Below are 27,275 nucleotides of genomic sequence, written 5' to 3'. Positions count from 1 at the left end.
AATACTTTGGTTGGATATTTTAATCAACATGTTTTTCAATGCTGAAGAGATTCTTAAGTAAATAACATCAATAAACGTCATAAGCAAACCTATCAAGCTGTGTATTTAAGTGTAAATTTAGGAACCCAATCCACAAGTAAATTACCTGAGTCAAAATAAAAAAGAAAGTATTCAGAAAACCATAAAAAAGATTCTAAAGAAATAAACAGATATTTTATATTATTATACTACAGATAATGCCGTTTTTAGCTATCGCACAACAAAAATAATAAAACCTATCTAGCGGAAAGGAAACCATTAATGCAATGAATCCCTATTTCGTAAGGAGTCCCGCAAGGTAGCATCTTTGAGCTTATTGTATACAATCTGTATTCTTTTTATCTATGTAATAAAAATTTAAATTTCATATTTTATTTATGTAATAGCTGACTTTATACGTTGCTTTCTAATATAAATGAAGTACACAACGCTCGGTCATCTCAGTTACTTGACTGAATTATTATTTGCATTGTGAATATATAGGCATTTCTACGTTAAAATAAAATGATATAAGTTTAGAATAAGTAATCGCCAACTTATTTTATTTTAAAATCTACTCCGAAACACGCTGCATCTTATGGTATAAGTATTATTCCGATCGGTTCAGTAGTTTTTGCAGTATAACCGAACAAAAAAGCGGTCCTCCAATTACTAGTACATATATAGATTAATACAAACTCCATACGGATACTATTCTTTTAAACAAAGTATAAAACATGCTATTTGCTTAAACTACAGATTTTTAAGGGTGATTTTTAAAAGGGTTTCTATAAAATTACATATACCTACGCGTTGCTGCGCTCCCTTAATCGAAACAAGCAGACAAAAGTCTGATCGCAATCGGATAAACCTAAACCAACGTTACATAGCTGGACGTGACATCTCCCCATTCACTACCAATATAAGTTAAGATCTTGTAGGAAAATATTTTCAGCGAAAAATAAAAGCATATAGTTCGAATACCACACTATATAATTCAATTCCTCGTAGGTATAATGCCAGTAGATTAATAAACAAGTTTTAATTTGGAGTTTCTTCAACATACTAATACTATCAGCTACTATTCCAAATTGATTTGCTAATATTTACTTAACAAATTAACAAAAGTAAGTTTTTGCTCCACGTATTAATTAATAATTGTAATAATTTATAACTTGTTAATGTCTGGGATCCGTTGCTAATTAACTTTGTTTAAAGCTCTTTCATAAATGTTTCGACGTTCAACGTTATATTAATCCCTTATAATCTCTTTTAGCACGAGTTTTTCCGATGATAAAAGTCACAAAAGGCTTTGTCTAAATTAGTCGGCACAAAGAATTAGAAACAAATTAAAATTAAGAATAGTTAAGTACTTCAATAATGTTATTGATACTACGTACACTTACCAAAATTACTGGTAGGAACATTGCACATTAGGTCAATGCAAAACTGAATTTGAACAGAATTTGAATTTGAATGCAAATTGAATGGCCACCTTTCTAAAATTACGCTTAGTGAAGCTAGTCTATATACTGAGAGGTTACCGATGACTCTGAATACATACTGCTGGAGCGTGAGGCAATTGCTAGCAGAGTGGAATGGTGTGAAGTAGAAAAGGGAAACTATAGAAGAGGACCTAACCTAATTGCATCGTATCAAAATACATTTGATCATGAGTGTCGTGCTGTGATAAGCTAGAATCTATCTATAGTGTTTGATGCAAATAAAGATTGGAAGGTATGCTTTTCGAATTGTAATGTGGATGTCATATTTAAATTTTACCATCTCATACAATTCACTTACGTTCCAGAATTTGGCAAGTTAACAGATACTGAAGATGCCTAGTGTAGAGGTGATATTATACTTATCGTGGGGTACAAGTGGGTAGATAGAAATTTGTATATTCTCTACGCCTATGGGTTCCACAGGCCAAGTGTCTCGACACCAGACGGCACAAAGATGTAGGACTCACTGAGACAGAAATATTTGCGACGATTGCTGTCTTCGGCAGTCGAAGCCCCAGCATCAACTGACGTAACTTGGACATGAGAAAGAGCCAGGGTGACGACGCAAGTCGCGTCCTACACCAGCGTGAATCCCCGTGCCCAAACCAGGGTCATTCTCTCAAGACATTTGCCATCGCGACGGGTAGTAACCATTTGGCTCTAAAATAGCTGGTAAATATATTGGTAACTCTAATTTTGATGATTTAATTTTGAATGAAGAATCTAGATGACTAAATATTTTATAAACTTTTACTAAGTTATCCATAGATACACTTACCGACATTTCGGTGCTTGGATGATCAATGAATATCATTTCAGACTCTTCACCATCCAGCAGAACAGATACTGACTTCTCACCGAACTCGTCATCTGAAACAACAAAAATGATGACAAGCCTAAGTACTTAAGTATTCATAAAATTCAAATAATAACCTTAGTTTTTCTAAAGCGAATCAATTTCAATATTAAATAGTTCAAAACGTAAGTACATAGTACATAGTTCATAGCTGAGGCGCAAAGGTTTTTTTAAAATATAACTTCTACATTAACCTACAATTCTTAATAAGCCCGTATCATGTTAACGTCTGGCCTTCTACAACCGCCCGTTTTACGAGACTTTTTGCCTCACACAGTCACTTTGTGGAATCAATTACCGGGTGCAGTTTCCTCGAACCGATACGACATAGACCAGCTTGAAGCTAGCGGTAGGTAGTATACTCTCAATTTAAACGGCAAGAAATATCGTGACCTTCTGGTATTACCGATTTCCTTGCCCGTGTTCCTCAATATAAAATTTGATCTTCATATCGACAACATTTTCTCTAAGGCCATCTTGGATGTCGAAATGGGTGTCATATTTGTAACTGACTCTCTCGAAAATCTCGAAAATTATACCCGTATTGATTTTATAGTAAAAGTCACATTCGCCATTTTGGATCTCAAAATAGATGTCATATTCGTTATTGACACTCCCGAAATTCTCTAAAATGATACCCATATAGATTTTATTGTAAAAGTCACATCCGCCATCTTGGATCTCAACAAAGATGTCATATTCGTTATTGACACTCCCGAAATTCTCTAAAATGATACCCATATAGATTTTATTGTAAAAGTCACATCCGCCATCTTGAATCTCAACAAAGATGTCATATTCGTTAGTGACACTCTAGGAAATGTTAACCTTATTGGTTTTATTGAAAAAGTTATATGCACCATCTTGTATGAAATAGATGTTAATTATTGTTCCTATTGACACACTCACGAAAATGATAATTGCCCCGTCTAGCCATGTTCGTGGGATAACTGTGGGAAAGAGTTTCTTAAGACTGTGGTAGGATAAACTTCAACGGACAAAGTTTTAAAAAAAATATTTCAACGAAAAAAATAATGTTTCAAAAATAAATATTTCCAAAAAAACATTCAATAAAATGTTGTTTATAGTTATTTATGCAACTGCTGTGTAATAAGGGGTATTAAAACACTAGTATCACATGAGTGTTTTAACTATCAACAGATGCATACAAGACTTTATCTATACCCATAATATGAATCGTCTAAAAGATACTGAAACAGTTAGCTTACTGCTAACATTAAAACAGCCAGTCCTAGGTAGTAACCTAACATCATCCATTACTTATTATATACAAATAAACTAAGTATTAATGAAAGAATTATTTATTTTAGTAGTAATTTACATTTTGTATAGTGCAATTATTAAAACTTATCACTTGAATATTTTCGGCGTTTAAAATATCTGGCAGAGTGCTGTCAAAACTTGAACCAACAAAAACAGCTAGAGTAAACAAACCAATAAAAAATTGAAGAAAAATGGCGGGGATTCGAATAACCTACTTTTTTTTATGGCGTGGGACGTTCTGGTAGTGTGGAATTCGCGTAAACGAAATCGTTTTTCTTTGAATTCATACAGATACCACGCATCGAACAATAACAATGTGGCTGTTTGTTGAAAAAAAACAAAGGAGTGTTATTATAAATACAGTACAATATTATATCAATCATTTGGATGATGTAATGATTATTAGGCCATTGGGTGTTTTAATGTTGGCAATAAGCTAACTTTCAGAATCTTTAATAGAGGATATAAAGCATAGGTATAAAAAATATTACATAACAGTCATTATGTAGACTATGATATTATACAAGACACTGTGCTGTACAGACTATCATCATAAATGGACTATATCAAAATGACCACTTTGGATAACCGTAGAGAACTTCTGGATCTTCTGTTTACTCATAAACTTTTGAACGGCTTTATCGACTGTCCCGAATTGCTAAATTTGGTCTAAGAGTACCAGTAAGAATTCCACGTAAGCCTATTACTCCACTTTGTCCTCCACTTCGTCGAATGATCCTAGGCACCAATTCCCCAGTCCCTCGATTATGTAAAATTTGAAATTCTTATAGCGTAACTGATATTGACATATTTGCTGATTCCTTAACCAAATTCCGCAAGACTATTTGCAGCATCATTGGTAATTTTTAATAATGTTATAATTGGAAAACTTATGTAACTGTGTATAACTCATTTATTAATTTAAAAGAAATGTTTAATTTATAACTTATTGTATATAATACCTAAAATTAATTACTTCTGTGCATAGTGTGTTTATTTGTAAGTAATCACTACATTTAGTTCCTAGTTTTTAGTTATACATTTTATATTTGTGTGTATTATTGTTAGTGATTGTAAATAAACCTAATAAATAAATATATAAAAAAAATCCGCTTTTTTACGCTCCGCAACGCCCCATAAGGATCTTCGTTCCAAAATACAGTCGAATTGAGAGCCTCCTCCTTTAGTCGATTAGAAAAATAACACGACAGCCCTATTGCTTCAATGGAGTGTAGGTAAGTATTTTATCAACAAGATTTAGTTTCCATACTGTTTCATATTATGTCTACTGTGATATGACGTCTTTATTGAATATGACTGTATGGTACGGTGCATTGTCGTCCAGTTACCTCGTGACTACGAGGCCCCAAGAAGCCACGCCTAAAGAAGTTTTAATTCAATAGAAATAATACTATTAGAAATAATATGGGTTAATAATAGTAGTAGAAATAATAGTGGGTTCTTGCATTTTATAGAGCTCGTCAAGACGATGTTAAAGGAGCTATAAGTTGTACTCAATGATTCTCAAGAACCTCTCTAACGGAGATACAGAAAAGATAACGACTTTATTGTTACCGTTACCGATTTTGATTGACAAGTCGTAAACAATCAGCCACACTTGGCATTAGCTCCTTAGAATTTTGAATATTTAACTAGCTAACCGTGTAGTCGATGTACGATCGAATTCATCTTCGAATTCCATTTTCTTGAAGACCCCTGCCCGGTCGTGCATATAAATCTATATATAAATCTATATCGGTCAAACAAACCCTATGAAAATTGGTATCTTAATATTGGTATATTGATAATATTAACCGAACGTTAATGTTTAAGCTGAAGGTCAATTTATGTTTTTTTTTGTTGCAGCATGTGATTTGAAAAATAAAATGTACATCAACTATTATTATTATATTATACATTACATTATTATTTTTTTTAAACTGCTAGTTTAATATTATGTTGAAAGAAATTAACTTTATGTTAATAACTAACTTGCCCCAGTAGTCGAGAGGGTCAAAGAAAACGCTTAAGGTGTTTCGGTCACATTCAAAGGCGCCCAGACGATCATATGGTGAAGCTTGCCTTAGACATGTCAATAACAAATCGTACGCGTGGAAGACCACCAGCCAGCTGATTGACGACGGTCCAAAAAGACTTGAAAGAAGCTCATTTAATAGCTAACATGGCGCATAACCGTGCTGAATGGAAAAAGGGACAAGGAAAGCCACCCAAGTAGATGGGAAAGGTCTAGGAGGAAGAAGAAGAAGAAGAACTAGAGTGAATTTTCGGTAATCAGAGTCAATTCAGGTCTTAAATAGAGCGATACTAATTTAACGTGGAATAAGTCCCATACAGAAGATAGTTAAAGTATATTTTAAGGCCGCTATCCCAAGAAATCGCCAAAATAGAGCACAATTGTAACCATTTATTAACGTTTTATATAATAAAGCTTTTATTATTACAAAAAATAATTATATGTCTACAGAATATTAGAAGATAATTAATTTTTTATAAATACATTTCTATCTTTAATAGACATTGCGAAAAAAATCACCAAAGTACCTCTAATTTTTACAGTTGGTGCCATGTTAATCATTCAATCTCGATAAAAAATTATGAAAAATTATTAACTGTTTACCAATACTATTTAACATGACATAGTTTTGTTATTTTTGTAAAGAAAATTGTATTATGTTTGTATTAAATGAAATGCTTCTTATTCTTAATTAAAACTATGGTGATCTTGTGCGAGAGAGGTAACCTAGCTCCGCTCGATTCCTCAAGGCTCGGTCCCCAACCTTAACTGGCCCCACCAAAACTACTCAATATGGCGTACGACAAGTACAATGTTGTTAATCATATTTTCTTGTTTGAAGTCTGTATTATTCTTGTTAAGGCGACACTAAATGCCAGCGACCTTGTACGATATGAGTTCACGGCTGCCGGCCCGCCATCTAAGTGACAAAGCCAATATTTTCAAAATTCTTGCGTGGAAAACAGTTTATATGCTTACAATCCTCGGTATTCACTACTAATCTGAATAAATTAACCTACACAAAAAAGTACAAGCTATAAGAATAACTTTTCTGATAGAAGTACCAAAAAAATCCGTCACGCCATGCCAAAAAACTTGTTTAACTTCAAAGAAAAGTGGTAATTCAAAAAGAATCGGCAGTGTTAATTATAACCAACAGAAAGCATTAGCAACCTACAAATAAGACTTAAGGATATGTGTAACAGGATTAAGTAGTGTTCATAGCTCGAAATGCTATACTTTCACCACAAAACTTGTCTAAAAACACCATGTTTGCGTGTTTTCTGCTTACTCTTCGCCTTAAGAGTTATCAGAGGGATGGAAACATGTGAACTTAATATAATTATAAGCAGCATCAGCCTTCGCAATGTAGATATAATTGATAAGGAGTTTTTCTTGGAAGGCTCACATAAAAACTCCAACAAAGAAATAAAATATTTTATGATGTCGCAGAAATCTGATGTTAAAAGCAAATAGTACAAGCAAGCTCGCCCACTTATTCCTATAAAGCTTAAAGAACAGCGAATGGCTTGTAAATATAAATTGGTTGCTATTTCAGTACATTTAAGTATAACCTTTGTTTTACGATACACTGGCTCAATGAATATTGAATTGTTTCGTTCAATAACTTGCAGCATTTATTTTTAGAATTCGTTTTGAAACTTTACAGGTTTTTTTTTAATGGACAAAATAAATTATATTGTTTTTATGTTGTTGTACTTGTATGACCTTAAGTTAATTATAAATAATACATAAGCTGTTAATAGTGATTTTCATTATTATAAAACTAGAAATAAGGGATTGCTTGTAACTTATTCTAGTAGGCTTCATAAGATACATCATAGTTTTAATGGTAAATGTATACACTTTTATAATAAAGTCCCAGCCACTGTTCAGACATTATCTATAAATAAATTTAAATGTTTTATTAAAAAATGACTGTGCTGTAAATCCACAGCTGAATATCTAAGTGGTCGAACAGCCTGGGAGTAGATTATGATTATTTTATAGCAATTACAATGAAAGTACAATATTGTATAGTTTATTAAAAAGAGCGCAAAAAAATAACGCCAAGCGAGTTTCTTGCGGAACATCTTCTCTCTCAGAGTGCCATTAATTGTTTCCGAAGCAGAAGTAGTAGTAATAGTAGTAATAGAAATGACATAAAAAGGAATCAATTTTCTTTTTGTCTTTTAATGGACAAACGAATATATGCTGCGTTTTATCTTATAGTAACATGCTTAAAATAACGTTCTGAAGAAGTAATGGGCACACATTTTAGTTATTAATTCATGAGCTTTTTTGTTTCTTTTATTAAGCTATCACGTCTTATCTACACTGCGAATCATAAAACTGTTAAGCCACTGGTGTAGAAAAAGACGCGGAGTACTTTTTCTTATACAATTTTAAGATTTACCAAAAAAATTGCGAACATAAATTTGATGCGAACGAAGTCGGGGGAAAATAATATAGTACCACAATATATATATATATATAGAGCAGGATGCTCAGCTGATGGTAATTGATACGCCCTGCCCATCACAATGTAGTGCCGCTCAGGAATCTTGAAACCCAAAAATTCTGAGCGGGACTACAATTGCGCTCGTCACCTTGAGACATAAGATGTTAAGTCTCATTTGCCCAGTAATTTCACTAGCTACAGCACCTTTCAGACCGAAACACTTATGTTTACAGATTACTGCTTCACGAAAGAAATAGGCGCCGTTGTGGTACCCATAATCTAGCAGGCATCCTGTGCAAAGAAGCCTCCCACTGGTAAAAGTTGGAGTCGGTGGAGCCGAACTTGAGTTATAGAAGGAAGAAGGAAATACAGACAGTCAAAAATTTCCAAAAACGTAGAACTGGTGTCGTTTAATGTTTATTTGTTACAATATTCAAAATAAAAGTAATTTTAATATAGGCTAGAGATTAATGTACAAAGTATAAGTTGTAAGGATAATACGACAGGAGAATGACAATTATAAATCCGTTTCGATCAGTTTTCTTCAGCTATTTCTCCAAAGCTTGCCTTAATAGAAAAAGCTCCAAATTCATGTAATCTATTGTTCCTCCCGGGGCTATCCTCTGACGTACATGATAAATGGTTGCCAGATACACGTATTATTACACTTGAAGGAAAACAGATGAGTCGGTCGGTGCGGAATGTAACAGTAATACATTATCTTTTGTGGCTCTACGAAAATAAGCTTTTCTGTTAGCATATCATGAACTAATTTACGGGAAACACAGTCTATGAAAAGATTGTTAGTGCGTGAGCTGTATACATATGCATGAGTACTCGTATCCAAGTGTTTTGAGTTTTCTTTAGTGTTAATTCTGCCAATATTTATCCCTAAACAATTCGACACATGTTTCGCCACTACACGAGACTGAAGTCTGGTGCCAGAGTTTGGCGAGACAACATCTCCTGAGGATGCCTTGTGTAGAGGCGAAACACGTGTCGAATTGTTTAAGGACAAATATTGGCACAATTAACACTAACGAAAACTCAAAATACTTGGATAATTATGAATTTCCGCAAAGAAATTTGTACTTTAATAAAAATGCATGAGTTCTAATAAATTCACTTTTCAAGCATTTAGTAACATCTCCTATATTGACACTTATCATTCAAAAATGAACATCCATAAAAATAAAAATTATAATTATACAAAACATGTAAGAAATTAGACTATTTACAATTTTATCAAGAAGCTATAAGCATACATGCAATGCAGAACGCTGCAGAAATAAAATAGTACAAAACAATGCAAGAATAAAGTATGGAAGTACACTTACCTCGTTTTACTTCGCCAGGCAAGTGCAAGCAAAAAGAAGTATTATTTACAACAGAATTTGCATCAACAGCCAAAAATAATATAGATCTACGAATTACAATAGAATACCACTAACCTACTACTACTTATGCAAATTTTTTACCATACCATTAGTGTCAGAAGTGGGATAAATTTAGTTTTATAGTTATATTGGTATTTTAAAAACACCACCCAAGTATTTTGCGTGTGATTTTCCGACAATTTCACCCTCGTAACAAAAAACATAGATTATTTACAATTCAGCGAAGAAAATAATTTATAATATTGCTATATTTTCGAGTGATATTTGTTGAGTACCTACTGGTTCTAACTAAGAGTCCTGTGTAAAAATTAATATTATTGTGTAAGTTTTGCAACTAGGCAAATGTGAAGGAGAGCGGCATCCCTACCCTGCCCGCGCCGTCTGCTGTCGTACCGGCTCGCTCTGTTGCGTATCGGTATTCATATGTAGGCGTATCACGAACAGTAAATCAGATGCACGCGTTTGGTGTGAAAATAAGAAACGAGACGAGCAGGACGTTCAACTTATGGTAATTGATACGCCCTGTCCATTACAATGCAGTGCCGCTCAGGATTCTTGAGAAACCCAAAATTTCTGAGCGGCACTACAATAATTGCGCTTCTTATCTTGAGACATAAGATGTTAAGTCTCATCTGCTCAGTAATTTCACTAGCTACGGCGCCCTTCACACCGAAACACAATAATGCTTACACATTACTGCTTCACGGCAGAAATAAGCGCCGTTGCGGTACCAATAATCTTGCCGGCATCCTGTGCAAGGGAGCCTCCCACTCGTAAGTACTAAGAGTTATTTTTATATTAAATTAGTAAAGCAGCATTCGTAATAGTATTAATAAGTTTTTACAAAATTTGCATGGCAGCCATTTTGAAAATCGCCATCTTAGTTTTTGTAGTCATATTAGCTCTGTAATACTGGTTCACACATCGCGTAATGCTAGGTCACTTAATATTATAAAAAAGCTAACATTCAAGCCTAGATTCACTATATCGAATCTAGGCAGATCCTGCCCTTGGGTAAAATAGTTGCCACTTACAACAATTATTTGGTTAAAAGGGCTGGCATAGATAATTTTCGACATTCTACTCCATGTTTCAAAAAGAAGTTAAAATATTGACAATAGTACTGCATGGTTAGTCATTGTTTATAATTAGTGTTTTTTTAAATACGCTTTTATTAGCTTCATACGTATGTTTGTATGTAATGGAATCTTTGAACATGATTTTGACCCCCTTCAAAACGTTGGATTAACTCGAAATTTGGCATACTTATTAAGGACCGATGACAAATTATATAAATTGTAAAAAAAAGCGTGGGGTGCTTTTCAGGATATTATCAAAGTAGCCCTTCTACTCATATTTGTTCATAAAATATTTACTTATAACTATTGATACCATGAACCCCGCGCTTTTTTAACGATAAAATCATTTTTTCTTACACTATTTTTAATTAAAATTTATTAAGATTTATTTTCTATTCTTTAGCGAGATTGTTTTTTAAAGTATTATATTAATTTATTGTTTCATTGTTTACTATGTAACTACATAATTATTTTTAACAGCCTTTTGCATGTGGCATTATTTATGTTATGTTTTTTAAAATTATTGTTTTTTTTTGTTACTTTAAGTTGCAAACAAAGAATGTCTATTATACACCTACCTTATGCATGTTGAGTTAGCCGTGTGAGTTATCAGTTGAGTTTACAACATTATAAAAGAATTTTTAAATGTGTACATAGATTTAGATAGTTGTATGCACCTTGCTTCCTATTTTACTTGGGACAGATCTATTAAAATGTCAGACCATCCATTACTTTAAGTGTAATGCTCGTATGAAACTCCACAGGGACTTGTCTAGGCCAACACAAGAATTTCCATACCGTTTTAAACGGGAATAAATATGGAAGCTAATGAACTGTAAGAAATTCAAAATGGCGATTTTAATCCTAGCTATACTAATCTCTGACGTACCCTCCCTCCCCATATTGATTTGGAGTCGGATATACCGTAAATAGTATCTTTATAATATCTGTCTTATTCATAATAATTTAGAGGAGTTTTTAAACATCGCTAATATACGCTTGTTAAAAAATGGTATTCATAAACGCATATTAGAGCTAAAACGCTCATCATCTCTTCGATAAAGCTGTCGCGACTTATAGTAGCTAGGACACTTCTATAAACCTATATTAAGCACTCGAACGCAAAAAAAACATGGCCGACATCGCTCAGCTGTTCGTTAAATAGCTTCCCGCTCAAAGTTGTTGGATATCCGTCATAGATTGACAACCGACAGACCTCAAAACTTTGATTTTTGAAGTTTGAAATTATTTTGACATCGACTTTTGACACCTGACAAACCATTGACTTTGAAAAGATATCTGTTTCCATTGACAGTTCTCCTCATTAAATTTGTTTAAATCATGTTTTTTATACGAAATGGCAACATTGTGTACTATAGAGACATATTAGTTATGTGAGATTTAACTAACGAATATGAATAAGGAATTTTATCGAACGTTCGATAGGCTTAAAACATGTTTTAACTAATATACCTTTATTCCTTCGAAGAGTGTTTTATTATGAATAAGGCGGTTTATATTTATCTTTGTTTTATACAGTATTTTAACTGTTACATACAAACCTTTACCATGAAATATGAAATTACTTGTGTATACACACTTACCTCACAATTTTTGGAGTCGGTGTCATCCAAGATAGGTTTGTAACTACATACATAGTTATAGGTGAGATGAGCTTTAGCGGGGTCGCGGCGGGAGGACACCGATTCCAAAAATAACAATTATCGTAACTATAATTCGATTAATTAATTGGATTGTATAAAAATACGCAATTATTTTTATGCTTTTTAGTGCATATTATATTTATTATTTTGGAACAGTATTTTTGAAGTCGGTTGTATTTTTGTTATTTTTTTTGTAATATAATAATAATAATTAAAATAATTTACACATATTATTGTCTAGCCCCAAAGTAGGCATGTAGAATTATCCTGTACTTACTATGGGTAACAGATAGCGTTTAAACGTCCAATACAATAAACATCTATACGTAATATTATAAACGTGAATTTATGTTTGTTTGTTACGCTTGCACTCCTAAACCACTAACCGATTTTGATGAAATTCAACACAGAGACAGACTAGAGCTTGGAAAAGGACATGCCTTTTATTCCGAAAAATAGGCTTGGAGAGGTTGAAATAGGGGATGGAAGATGGTAACTAGCTAACTAACTTTGTATTTAGGTACTTGATAAGAAACAAAAAAAAATGTTCTAGCTTTTTGAAATAGTGTTGGTTTGCAAAAGGAGATGAAAGTTCGTATGAAAGTCCAAGCAAAGTCGCTCTTTCATGTCTAGCCTTTTTTTTTATTGATTATATTTCGTACAAAAATAGAACGCTTAAAAGTAACAGGAGTACTTTAGGGAAAAAAACCCCATGCCGACGTAGTCGCGGGAAAAAGCTAGTAATACATAAATGTCCATGGCTCGGAAACAAACTTCAATATTCATTATACAAACGTTTCCACAAACCCAGGTTTCGATCCCAGGACCTCAGAATCTCAGCAGTCAGGGTCGCTAGCCACTGGGCTACATAGTAAAAGAAAAGACGAAAAAGAATTTGTAAAGACAAAAGCAATATCATTTCGATGGATACGTCAAATAATCTATAGAGCCTGAAACGCCAGTGGGAGGCTCCTTTGCACAGGAAGCCGGCTAGATTATGGGTACTACAACGGCGCCTATTTCTGCCTTGAAGCAGTAATGTGTAAACATTACTGTGTTTCGGTCTGAAAGGTGCCGTAGCTAGTGAAATTACTGGGCAAATAAGACTAAGACAGACAGTTGTAGTGCCGCTCAGTATTTTGGGGTTTTTCAAGAATCCTGAGCGGCACTGCATTGTCCATTATATGAATTAGCATGATGCAGCAGCTGGCGTATCAATTAGCATCAGATGAACGTCCTGGTCCTCTCGTCCCTTATTTTCATAAAAAAAAACTATAGTTTATTTTCATCTCTCGTTCCGGCGTTTGACGAGTCAAAATCTCCTGAAGATGCCTCGTGTAAATGCCAAACAAAATATGTTATGTTTGCGAAACTTGGTGTGAACTAGAACTTCCATTTTTATCTGCCATTTACGTACCATTTTAGCGCTCTTTTAAAAAATGCGCTTTTAATATTTCTAACGTTAATCGAAGATCTAGTAATTACGTGTCGACAATTATGATAGTTATCCTTTTAGGTGTCTTTTTACCTTTCTTTACAGATATTTTAAAATATTTTGCAGTCATTTATGCAATACTTTTAAACCTCGTTGGAATATTTTCAAGGACTGCAACCGTACTACATAAGTACCACTAAAAGTGTACAGAGCTCCGCTAACGAGACTCTCAGCTCTAAAGTTTGCTTTTTATTAAGCATTTTAAGGGCATCGATACGTTTATTTGCCTTTATATAATATAAAAGGTTGGGGAAAATGTTTCTCCACACTTTATATGTAAACTAGGACTTGGTTTTCGTAGTTCATTTACATTTTTTTTGTTCGATGACTTTTTACCATCTTGTAGGTAACATGATCCCGTTGCTGTACAAATTTTGATGACATGACCACATTTTCTCTGGACCTCGCTGGAACGTGAAGCCCCCACCCGTTCCCCTATCACCCCCTCGCGCTTGTCCTGTTGCGTCAATACGGTTTGCAGTTTCATTACCGTTAGGTACATTTCGTGATTTTTTGGTGCTATCACTGCTGTTTTTGAAGTTTTCATTGTTACGTGTTTGTCATTGGTTGTGTAGTAATAGTTATGTAGTTTCTCTTGTCATGTGTCGCTATAATAGTACAGCCAGAATAATAAATACTTTTTTTTACTTTATCCATATTTTTTATTGATTTTTCATGATTATAGAAGCTCATTCCGCAGATTGGTTGCACGTGGAAGAAAGTTTCTTGAAAAGCGCACTGTCGGAACGCTACACATCCAGATGGTGGGAATGATGTGGGAGGCTCCTTTGCACAGGAAGCCGGCTAGATTATTGGTACCACAACGGCACCTATTTCTGCCGTGAAGCAGTAATGTGTAAACAAAACTGTGTTTCGGTCTGGGCAAATGAGGCTTAAAGGTACGGACAGACGTGCTCAAAAAAAGTTTGCTTTTAAGTATGCTTAAAGTTAGCATGCTCATGCAACTGTTCACATTTGCCAGCAATAAGCATGCTTGCTTAAGCATACTCATAAATAAGCATGCTCAAAGCAAACGTACCGGACAGACGTGCTGCTATTTGGCACCAATTGGCTCTTGGACAAAATGAATGTACAAAGATCGCGGATCGAGATCAAATCGATAATAGCATGCTAATAAGCAAACCTGTTCAGACGCGCTCGGAGCACGCCCCCCTTCAACCCGCGCCTCAGGTAGCATGCTCGAAAATCAACAGGTCGGTTGATTTTTAAGCAGGCTCTAAATAAGTATGCTCATTACAGTACACACGTGCTACTAATGAGCACATGCTCAATAAAAGCATGCTTTCGTGCTAGTAATGAGCACGTCTGTCCGTACCTTAACATCTTATGTCTCAAGGTGACGAGCGCAACTGTAGTGCCGCTCAGAATTTTTGGGTTTTTTGAGAATCCTGAGCGGCACTGCATTGTAATGGGCATGGCGATCAATTACCATCAGCTGAACGTTCTGCTCGTCTCGTCCCTTATTATCATAAAAAAAAATGATATAGTTAATTGTGGCGTGTCCTGTGAAGGCGGAATTCGGCGGCAAGAAACAGCTTTTCGGAGCACATCTGAAGTATGCCTATCTATAACCTAATTCGGGAATCTGGTTGTCCAACACAAATAGTATCATTTAAGTTTTATTAGTTGATTCTAGATCACACAATGTACGAACAGACGAACAAATATCTGTTCTGCTTTATTATTTTAATAGGGATACGACAGGCGTCTTCAATATTGTATAATTGATTCTCGACACCAATTCGACAATGAAGAGCTGAGTTTGGAGAGCCTTCGAGGAGACTCCACTTTATTGAACTAAGTCAATAATAAAGTTGACCTACTAGCGAAGTATTGAAAGAAAAAGTAGCGGAGAGATACTAAGAGATTAAATCTTAACTTACATCGTAACAAATTTCTTATAACTAGATACAATATAACAATAAACAATCTATATTTATGAAATTTCGCCCACATTTTGTCAGGATATTAAGTGAATACTTGGATAGTCCCAAAAGAAGGAATGAATTATTTCTGGAAGTCCAGGGAAGGTTAAAAAGGTGAATAAATAGGAAAATGCTGCCAAATTAAATAAAAACAACAATTTTTTTTTTCCTTTGATGTGTCCATACATAATTTCTATGAGAGAATTTATTTACGCACGGTTCGACAGTTCTGCTGTGAAACAATTTCATTACGACAGCAGGGTGCATATTTTACGAAGTAATTTTTGATGTCATGATATATTATTGACAAATTCATATAAAAACATTATTTTATATATTATATGCAGAACAACGTCTGTCGGGTCAGCTAGCTATAAATATATTTGTCCAATAACTATGTAAACTTTGATTATCTGTCTTTCGTTTACCGTTGCTCTTTGTGACATGGAAAAGGACTAATGAAAACGAGTTTATCGTTCAAATAAAGTACTTTTTATAGATTGAAACGCGTAATAGTATAGAAATGTATTTTATCATTAACTAGCTGACCCGGCAAACGTTGTTTTGCCATATAAAGTATAATTCACGCGATAGTTTTATAAGTAATAAAATATTGCCTGTACATCATTTTGTTCTATTGTCAATAGTTTTTGCAGCGCACGCAAAAATAGGTTTTCGATTTTACACCTTGTGTTACAAAATAGCAATTTTATTACGGATCCCTAATTTTGAAAAAAAAACATAGCCTATAGCCTTCCTCGATAAATGGACTACCCAACACTGAAAGAATCATTCAAATCGGACCAGCAGTACCAGAGATTAGCGCGTTCAAACAAACAATCAAACACTGCAGCTTTATAATATTATTATAGATTAATTTATGTAAACACTAATTATCTGTTTTTCGTTCGCCGTTGCTCTTTGTGCATGGAAAAGGACTAATGAAAGCGTGTGGTATCGATACACGATCTAATATATACCCAGTTTTTTTTAAATACATAATAATTATGATGACGTCAACGTCAATACGTTGTTCGGTAAAAGTGTTTGTCGATTTGTCTGTGCATTCTTCCATGCTAATCTCAGAAATGAATGAAATGGAAACCATTTCGAATGTAATTTTCAATGTTGTGCAGAAGTCTCCCTTCTGTAGCATAGAGTGTTTGTGCTGAAATTTATGAAGTTTTTAAAACTGAATGTTTTTGTTTTTTATGCTTATCACCAAAACAGCAGATTTTGGGGATTTTGCATGCATATGTTATTAGAAGTAACGGCTGGATCACTTGGCGTTGCGTAGACACGTCGCTTCATTGTGTGTCTTCTATCGCATTTATCACGGGGAGTGTTCCGAAGAGCTGTTTCACCTGATTCCTGTCGTCGAATTCTACCTTCGCACGACACGCCACAATTTAGGATATTATTCCTGCCATCTGGATGTGTGGCGGTCCTCCACAGTGCGGTTTCAAGGAGCTTTCTTCCACGTACTACAAATCTGTGGATTGAGCTTCCTTGTGCGGTGTTTCGGGACGATACGACATTGGTGGGACTTAAAAAAAGCGTGTACACCTTCCTTAAAGGCCGTCAACACTCCTGTGATTTCTTTGGTGTTGCAAGAGAATGTGGGCGGCGGTGATCACTTAACACCAGCTGACCAGTACGCTCGTTTGTCCTCCTTTTTCATTAAAAATAATGAGAATGATGTTTCCATGAATTTGAAAACCGAGTACACATCGGTACGTGGTGTCAGCTAACTGTTCTATTTATTTACTGAAGCTTTAATAAGGGTGTTATAAAAACTGACTGTGTAACAGGATTGAAAGGGTTTCGGATTTCCTTCAACCACGCCGTTTGAAGAAACCATACAAGAACAAGTAGTTATAATATTTTCTTTGATTGATGATGATGTCACACGCGAGTGTTAAACATTAAAAAAAAACCTTTTTTAAAGGATTAGAACGCGTGTAATTCTAAGTGTGTTTTTACATAAGATTGTGCTTAAAAGTTACATTTATATAATTATTTTAGTTAACCCGTTCAAAGATCAATGATCTTTCCAGATCACGTTTTCAACTAAAATATTAATAAAAATTTAGGTTTTTTGGGCAAAATATAATGTTAAAACACAGTTACAATTACACGCGTTTTAATTCCTTAAAAAGTATTTTATTTAGAAACACAGTGTGAATTATACATACGTAAAACTAACATATTTTTTTTTCTATGCATGCAGCATGCTTTATGATCTACGTTTCGGGACTTATATTTGTTATCGTATAACATAAGCAGAACACTACTTGCTGAACATACTTAGATACAAAATCTCCTGCAAACTTTATACCATATACAATTCACAAAAGCGTTGCAAATATCAGTGAGTCATACATTTTTGTGCCGTTTGGTGTCGAGACACTCTTGGCCTGTGGGGCCCAGAGGCGCGGAGAAGGTACAAAGTACTATATTCACCCCTCAACAAGGCTACCGGAAACCCAAGCGTTGGCAGCTATTTCAGTCAACGGATCAGCCTTGCTATCCAACGCGGTAATGCTGCCAGTATTCTTGGTGCACTTCCCCGTAATGATAGTTTTAATTTTATGTAGCCATAGTATTGTAAATATATAAGATTTATTTCTCAGTTAAAACATAAAAGTAATTACAAATTCACAAAAACTTGCATGAATAGCAAATAGTTTTATTTCAGTATATGAAGACAGGAAAGTGACCGCTGCAAATGGAGACTCGTAATCTGTGTCTACCCCTCCCACCACCAGGGTGGCAGGGTTGTTTTTATGTATGGGTGTATGTATCTCTAATAGTTTTGTGCAGTTTATGCCCACCATTGGATTGTATCATCAAATTTTTGTTACATTGGTTTTACATTACTGGATATTTCATAGATATCTTGTTTTTATGTACAATACAACCTACATTACTAGCTTAACATGTTGTTTCCACTAAATAAATCAATATTTAAAGGATTTTTTTTAATTTTACATTACAAACTTATACACCAACACTAAAACTCAAAAAATTTCTCCTTAAATATTTATTTAGATTTAATTATAGAACATATTATACAGTTTTATAAAGTATGACCCGTGATCAGAGGCCCAAACAAATAGTGGTAGAAACTAACCCATTGGTACCCCAGATATGCTAAAAGAGAGGTAGACAGATAATTAGATGGGAAGATGATATTACGAAGGTTGCTGGACCAGTTTGGAGTATAGAAGCGCGGGAGAGAGAGCACTAGAAGGTCTTAGAGGAGGCCTATGTCAGTGGACAAGCTAGAAAAAGGATTGTGTGGTTTTATGAAACCACGGTAAAAGTGAAACTTCTACATTATAGACATTTAACTAAAAATTTTTGGAATAATATTCCATTAAAAGGGTATAAAAATCGCTTTATCAATCCTAATTTTATACTTGGAAAATTGGAATGATAATGGGAAATAATAAAAATAGGAACATTTACATTAATCACTGACAAAAACAAACAAAATAGCGTGGAGCACTGGCACAAATCAGTAATAGTCTATACACTACACGGTCAGCTGCTGCGAACTATAGGCGCCGCACGACCGTCACACGACATGCAACACACAGACGAAAAAGTTTGAGACGATGTAATAAAAGTTTCACTTTAATATTGAAAAAATAGAGGAAATACAATTAAACTATACTAAATCTAATATCTAGCAATAAATGATATTTTCATTTTTATCTTAACCTCCACAACACAAATAGTGTTTAACAATTCTGTTGAAGGAAATCCTTATACGAATTCCTAATATATTGAGAACTTTGAGTTAATATTTGAAATGATAGAATATGTGTCCAAATAAATTGAAATTTTCATAAACTTCTTGTATTACTTAATATCTTACCCAGGCTTGCGTCATAGGTATTCATGTATTCTGACGTCATGAACTGGGAGACGAGCGCCGTCTTGCCAACCCCCGCGTCTCCTAACAATACCACCCGATATTTCGCAATCTGTGGACAATTATATATATAAGTAATCTCTCTACTTTGTGAAAATTAAACATTCATCTTAACAGTATTATATTATAATCTAATATTCACACATTCGAACACAAATTATCTTGCCTCATAATAGACATATTGGTTGCCTATGCTATGGGTTGCAAGACAACTATATATTTATTGAATTAGGCGTTACTTTGCGGAAATCCATAATTATACAAATTATTTAAGTTTTCTTTAGTGTTAATTCCGCCAATATTTGTCTTTAAAACAATTCGACACGTGTTTCGCCTCTACACGAGGCATCCTCAGGACGTGTTGTCTCGCCAAAATCTGGCAACGTGCTTCGCCTCTACACGTCTCTAATTTGTATAACTATATATTTAATACAATAAACATACTTAAACATACATAAATACATATAAACATCATTAGAATATAAAGGTAAATTTCGTCACTATATACAAGACTATAATAGCTCAGATGGGTGATTGGGTGATCCGGAAAGCAGAAGATTCCGGTTCAAATCCAAATGTCCTATTAGTTTTTTTTGTTCAAGTTTTGTACCTTCTTAAAAATCCGAGCAAGGCTCGGTCGTCCGATAATTAAATAGATAAAATATGTCTATTACCGGATCTAGGTCATCTTCGTCAGGCGTGGAAAGACTGCCAGAGTCCACAGGCCGATACCCAGAGCAACAGGAGCCATCGAATGGTGATCGATCTGATGCTCTGTGAACAAAAGTATCTACAAATATACAGCAGAATCCCAATACATGTATAAAATGTTACTTTACGAACCGTCGAAAATTTTCGTCGGAAATGTAAGTCACAATTCTTGGAACGACAAAAACAAGATCAGCTTTGGGTGCATTGGTGGAGAAAATATAGGTGTTCATATATGTTTGTTGCTATGTGTTTCTTTTAATAATACTTTTTATTTTAAAATATCTAAATATTTTACAATCTACTTCTTTGTATTGAGATTTATGTATATATTATTATTAGGAATTATTTATTATATCTCGAGCGCACTGTATCTCCAAAGTTTAACGGCCACCTCTGAAAATCAGTGCTGTTTCATAGCCACGGCCGTGTCACAGATAATCCAGAGTCGGTAACCCGTTTCGTGCACTGCACAGAACTCTCCAATATTAAATCAATTATTACTATTTAAATACGTTCTTTTTTGGTTTTTTTTGTACTTTTATCTTTTTATAATAAGTGTATTCTGTGATTGTTTTGTGAAATGAATGTTTATCTTCTTTCTTTCTATTCTTCGGAACAAATCCTGCCATTTAATACCAAAACCATAGTGATGGATTAAAAAACGATTGTGAGCCTTTTGAGGCGTCCGCCATATTGAATTTAGTGTGACGCCATTTTATTTTCATATTATTTTTAAGGGTTAGCAATATACGTTTGCGTTAAATGCGTCCTAAGCCGTTGGGAGTTCTTATTCAATCTGAGTACTCGTCAAAATACATTGCTTGAATGTTCTCTACATTTTAAGAGAAGGCTTGGAAGCGGTTTTAAATTATATGGTTATTGCAGATTAAATAAATTTCTTTATTGTGTCAACAGACGCCCATATTTTGTTAGTTACAGGCTTAAAAACTATGTGAGTATGGTACAATTTTATTGTTAATAATAAGTATAATAACGATTTTGTTAATATAATGAATGAATGAATGATTTTATTTTTCAACAAAATGCAGATACGAAATAATGTTTGACGAGCTTTATACATATAATTACCCGTGTAACTGGTGTTTGAATATTACATTAAATTAAATTAAACAAAGAAAAAGAATCAAGATAGGATTAAAATGTTAAGTTATACATATATAGACTTTATATTATAAAAATATATTTTTCTATTTTTATAACAAAATAATTAAAAGTGCGTGTATAATTTTACTAGATATTCATTAGTTTCAAGGCGCGAAAACTGACTCCATTTATTTGACACGCAAAGCTACAATTATTCAAACTAATCTGGTTATCTTGGCACGTTAGACCAAGCTGAGTTAAACAAGTTCTACGCAGAATGTATTTACTTTATTCATCCTTTATTTTAAAGTTCATAATAAAATGATTCGGGTCTTTTATAAATTTATGTTTGTGTATAACTGAATTGAAAACTTGTCTATAACACTTAAAAACGTACAATTTGTTTGAAAATTTGTGTGTGACACCCGCGTGTCAAGTAATAATAATAACACAAATATGATACATATTTAAGATGAAATTGCCCTTTTACAATTAATACTCTTGGTGTTGTTTTCAATACTAAAAAGAAAAAAAATAATGATAATTAAAAAGACTAAATAAGGTGCTTTAAAATTATTTTTCCCGTCCGGGAGCGCCAGCTCAGAGGTGAGAACATTAGTCCGTGTGAGGACAAATTTGCGCCTTAAAAATAGTTGCAGGTCTTTTCAGGTCAGGTTGTCTCGCCAAGCTTTTTAGAGGCTAGTTTGGCCTTCTCTTCAAAGTGACCACGGAACTAAACGTCGCTCGATATATCGACACCAAGTATGCCAATAAAGGCTGTGGCAGTTATAGGAGGTGATCTGGAATCGAAGGGATACGACCAAGGGAGACTTTTTAGCGTGTTTTTTTGTGTTTACCACACACAAACTTGAATCTTCTTGGGGTTAAATTGGACTAAATTTTGTCGTTGACTTGTCGACGCTATCCCGGGACATTTTGGCACGGCCGATGAAAGAAACAGACCCTGTGCTGTAACCTGCATAGCAATGAATACAGCTGATTTGCAGCATATCATTGATATGCAGAAGAAACAGTGTAGGGGATGCAAAACAGCCTTGCGGGACACAAGCATTTATGGGTTTAAGTCGGAGCATGCACCGTTGATAACAAACTTGATGCTCTGACCGGCCAAATAGCTACCCACAACCACTAGGGAAGCCCATATGATGGCAGTTTCGTAATAAGTTTGCTTTATGCCACGTGCCGATCGAAGGCCTTTGCTATGTCCAAACTCACCGCCAATACCTCTGACTTCGCCCATTTATGGGTATGCTATGGTATGGTATGCTAAAAGATTACCAGCTGAGTGACCCTGACGGAACCGTACTTGCAGTCGCTGATCAGCTGGTGTTCCTTGGTATCCCAAGAGCTGGCCGTTGATAATCGACAACATCAATTTGGAGAAATTGGAGGTAATGGCAATGGGGCGATAGTTGTACGGATCCGGGCGTAACCTTTCTTAGGGATCGGATGCACTAAAGCCACCTTACATAGTTTGGGGACTACGTCTGATGAGTAAGGTAGCCGGAAAAGATAGATAAAGACTGGCGCCAATTCTGGAGCACATGTCCGCAGTACTATCGGGGAATGCCATCGGGCCCGATGGTCAGGTGAAAAGCGCCTTAAGCACGGTGCCATGCCGGAATTTCACTTCGGGCATGTATGACTTGCACAGGTGAATATGCAGCGGTGGTGCACCTCTTGGTCATCCAGTGTCAATTTGGACGTGAACAGGGAGCCCAGGAGATCAGTTTTCTCTTTCACGTCATGAGCCAGCGAGTCATCGCCCCTGTGCAGTGGCGGAATAAATGGCTAGCAGAAATTTCCTTGCACATCCTTGTGAGTGACCAGAACGCACGAGTTCCCGAGGGCAGGCGTACAAGTTTCTCGCCAAGACTGCCATTGTGCCTCGACTTCGCGTCAGCAATAACTCTTTTGAGGGACTTGGAGGCATGATTGTAGTGTTTTTTAAGTTATAATTCACATCCTTAGATATCACCGCATTGAGCCAAGCCTGATGCACTTCTGCTTTCGGCGAGAGGCCATTTTGCATAAGCGGCCAAATCGTGGTTGTGATCTGCCACTGAAAGGCACCTCTTCTACTTTACTTACTGCTGATCCAGCCATTGCGTTTTCGGTTCCACAAGCTGCTCAATCTAGTTACGTACTCAGAGATACACTGATTACTCGTACCCGGAGCACCAGATTAATATTATATAAATGTATAAAAGAAATGTATATTTATGTTAAATGCGTTCCTAAGCCGTTTGGGTGTTGTTATTAAATCTGTACTTTTCAAATACATTGTTTCTAGCGTTTTGTTGGAAGCGGTTTGAAGTTTAATTGTTATTACAGATATAAATCGGTCTGTATCTATTAATTCGTTTAGAGTGTTAATCTCATGAGAGTCGTTTTATAAAATTTAATAAACGGCTAATTCTGCGAGATTGGAAAAGGTATACGTGTTGTCAAATAGAAACTGTGCTCTCACGAAACCTCGACCTCTCGCGTTCCGTGCGAGTGCTCTTCCAACTGAGTCAACCGTTTCACTGACGTATCATCGATAAATTTTGTATGCTTTGTTCAACTCTCAGGTTGTGGCTTACATCTACAGGATCTTCTTTACAGTTGATAAAACTGCTCAAATCCAATGTTTGCATATTAGGAAATTGACTTAAGATGTCGCTCTTGCAAATCTAAACAATTTGTTATGTTTTAAAGTGATGACCTTCATTCACTTCTGGGATTAATCACACAAATAAAATTTGAAAACAGAATTTATGAACAATGCGGGACTCGAACTCGCGACCTCTCGCGTTCCGTACGAGTGCTCTTCAAACTGTGTCAACCGTTCGAGTGACGTATCGTCTATAAATTTTGTATGGTTTGTTCACCATACAAAATTTATAGACGATACGTGGAGTTGGTGTTCAAATTTTATTTGTGTAGGTCAACCTAGCAAGCTTGCTAAGTCTAGGAAGGCCAAATTCTGAAAATTCTCTAAAATACTTGTCAGTATATACCTGCTATTGGTTGAGTTGACAGAAGTATTCGACCGACTCCTACGATTGCAGATGGAGTCACCACAGTTCACCACACCTCCCTTGGTGGTGATGGAGAAGGTCCTCAGCCTATACAGGTCGTCGGACAGCCTCGGGTTGTAAGGTTTTTCTGGCAATGAGCATACACGGGGTCTTGAGTGTTCCACCACTAAAATAAATGAAAGTCGTTAGTTTTTTGTGGCATGTAGATAACTAACGGCCGTTGCCAATATACTATCTACAGATAGAGATAAATTACTAACTTTTACTGTCAGTCATTAGCTATCAATAATGTGAAGCTGTCCCAATATACCCGATAGTCATTCTTTTCGCCTTATATTGGGACGCGTGAATTGCAATTTCCATGCAAACTTCTATTGCTGGGAAGACGTATAGCTTATACGTCTTCCCGCTGACAGCGTATACGGGTAAGATGAGTTACCGTCGATAAGTTTATTGGGACAGAAAAGTCTACGATAGTTACGATTTTTAACCCAAGTAAGAGTAAGAGATAGACTGAATATTGGGAACGGTCGTAAGTAATTTTCCTATCCCAAATATCACAGTGTCCGAAGATGAAGGTTTTCAACCAGTGTGTGTTGCCAGTGATGACTTACGGTACGCAGACGTGGTCGCTAACTATGGGCTCCATGAGAAAGGTCATGATCGCTGACGTATACGGCAAATACGTTGGACGAGGGCAGCGCAGGACCGATCCTCGTGGAGATCTTTGAGTGATGCCTTTGTCTAGCAGTGGACGTCTTGCGGCTAAAATGATGGTGATGATACTTTCGTAAATTGTTACAAGATATAATTTAAATATAAACTGGAAATGTTTTCGATTCGGGGTATTAAACTCACCTAACGAATTTGCTTGTCCGACAAAAATATAAATCAGAATGAATAAATCAAAATGAATAAATCAGAATCAGGTGAAACAGCTCTTCGGAACGGCTGTCACAGAGATAAACTGGATCGCGATAAGTCGAGCCGCTCTGCGTTTCAGGTGGTGATATGGTTTGAGCAGATACTGGGGTGCGCCAGACCAGTGATGACAGGAATACTCCAATATGTGTCCGGACCTGCGCTTTGTGAAGCGCTAAAATGTCGGCCGGCTTGAAGTACTGCCGTGCTAACTAAGCTAAGTATGGAGCAACGGTGCCGATATTTATACAATATTTGTGCTGCAGAAGAGGGCTATTGGCGCTATATATAACCTAGGTCCTAAAGAATCATTGAGAGGAAAATTTAATAATGTATATGCTTTTACAACAAGATTCCAGAAAATGTACAAAATAAATGTATTACTATATTCAAAAGAATTATAAAAAAAACCTTTGTGTGAGGTGAGGTGAGGTTTAGTATAACATAAATGACTTTCTTAATGATACCACAGATTGGGAATGAAGCGACCGCCCTCAGGCTATTAAATAATAAGTTTAATTGTACGATATTACTTTGTAACCATATTTTAATGAAAAAAAAAAGAAGCCCGCTGAGTTTTTTGCGCCCGTTCTTCTCAGGTCTGAGTGGAATGGGTGGTAGTTTTTGACTTTCCGCAAGTGATTTCACATCCTATTTTGAATAAAAATATTTGAATTTGAATTTGCTCTTGCTTTAGAAACCAATTTGGCTTTGCCTTACAGATAACCGCGGAATTTGCAATCTCTTGAGATTTTGATACCCAATATATACCGATACTAAGTGAGTCATTAAGGGAAGTGTTTATGTATAGCATTAAAAAAACAAATGGGGTTATTTTAGTGGTGACCGCCCAAAATTGATCCTTCTGGGGGTTTAATTGGCATTATGCATCTATAATTGGGTCTAATGAAGATTTTTTATTTTCGAACTAAGCAAAATAAAATTCAACGCAAAAAAATATTTAATGTCACAAAAATACTGGGGACATAGAGAGTTTAAAAGGTAAGTTAGATGCTGGGATGAAGTTTCTACCTGGATGTGATACGCAAATAATATAATGTAAACACACTTTTACACAAATTATCTTGACCCAAACTAGGCATAACCTGCCATCAGTACGATATACTTAAAAATACATCAATACATAAAAACTTCAATATTCATCACATAAATGATTGCACCTACCGGGATTTGAACCCCTATATAAGTAGGCAGGGTCACTAACAACTGGGATAATATGGGTCATCAAATAATAAAACCATGAATGAATGTGATCGATGTGAAAAATAAGGAATAAAAAGTACGGTAACAATATTTTGTATGCTTTCTGATTGAAGGTAAATAACTTATAATTTAATAAATATTCCTTGTAAGAGTATCTGTGTTAATTATTGTTCGTCAAAAACTTCATAACATGTTTCCAACACGTCGGATGTGAAATTCATTTGCAAGTTTTCTCGTTACTGATTTAAGAGTTGAAATTAATTAATAATTGAGAGTTTGTTGCATATCTTAAGAAATATGGATGATGATATTTTATTAGTTTACGCAAGATTGTCTATATGTCGATACGTTTTTATAATCGCTATTAAAATGCTCGCATAATACTTTTTTTTTTACAGTGTGGGTGGATTGCAGCATCTGTACTCAATAAGTCTTGTTCTTACATTTTCATTTACATTTACTTTTTTTGACTTATACTCGTGTATAATTGGCATTGAGTATTTGAGGTTTCAGTATTTTTGTTTTATCACTTTACATTATATATTGTAAGTGAAATGATTTGTAAAAAGATGAAGCTGTAAATGTTGTAGT

General features: G+C 35.1%; 1 protein-coding gene across 3 annotated transcripts in view; it reads right to left on the bottom strand.

The window, feature by feature from the left end:
* LOC126969896 (GTP-binding protein REM 1-like) overlaps positions 1-27,275 on the bottom strand; it is a 101,356-nt gene that overhangs the window by 4,516 nt on the left and 69,565 nt on the right. For all 3 annotated transcript variants that reach the window (XM_050815513.1, XM_050815514.1, XM_050815515.1), the window contains 4 exons: positions 24,519-24,705; positions 20,355-20,454; positions 19,624-19,732; positions 2,302-2,393 (listed from right to left, as the gene is read on the bottom strand). In XM_050815513.1, the coding sequence (XP_050671470.1) occupies positions 2,302-2,393; positions 19,624-19,732; positions 20,355-20,454; positions 24,519-24,705 (488 nt within the window). The remainder of the gene's footprint in view (positions 1-2,301; positions 2,394-19,623; positions 19,733-20,354; positions 20,455-24,518; positions 24,706-27,275) is intronic.

The sequence above is a fragment of the Leptidea sinapis genome, chromosome 19 (assembly GCF_905404315.1).
Source record: "Leptidea sinapis chromosome 19, ilLepSina1.1, whole genome shotgun sequence".
NCBI lineage: Eukaryota > Metazoa > Arthropoda > Insecta > Lepidoptera > Pieridae > Leptidea > Leptidea sinapis.
Note: the sequence above shows the minus strand (reverse complement) of the source record. Positions and strands in the feature narration are given on the sequence as shown.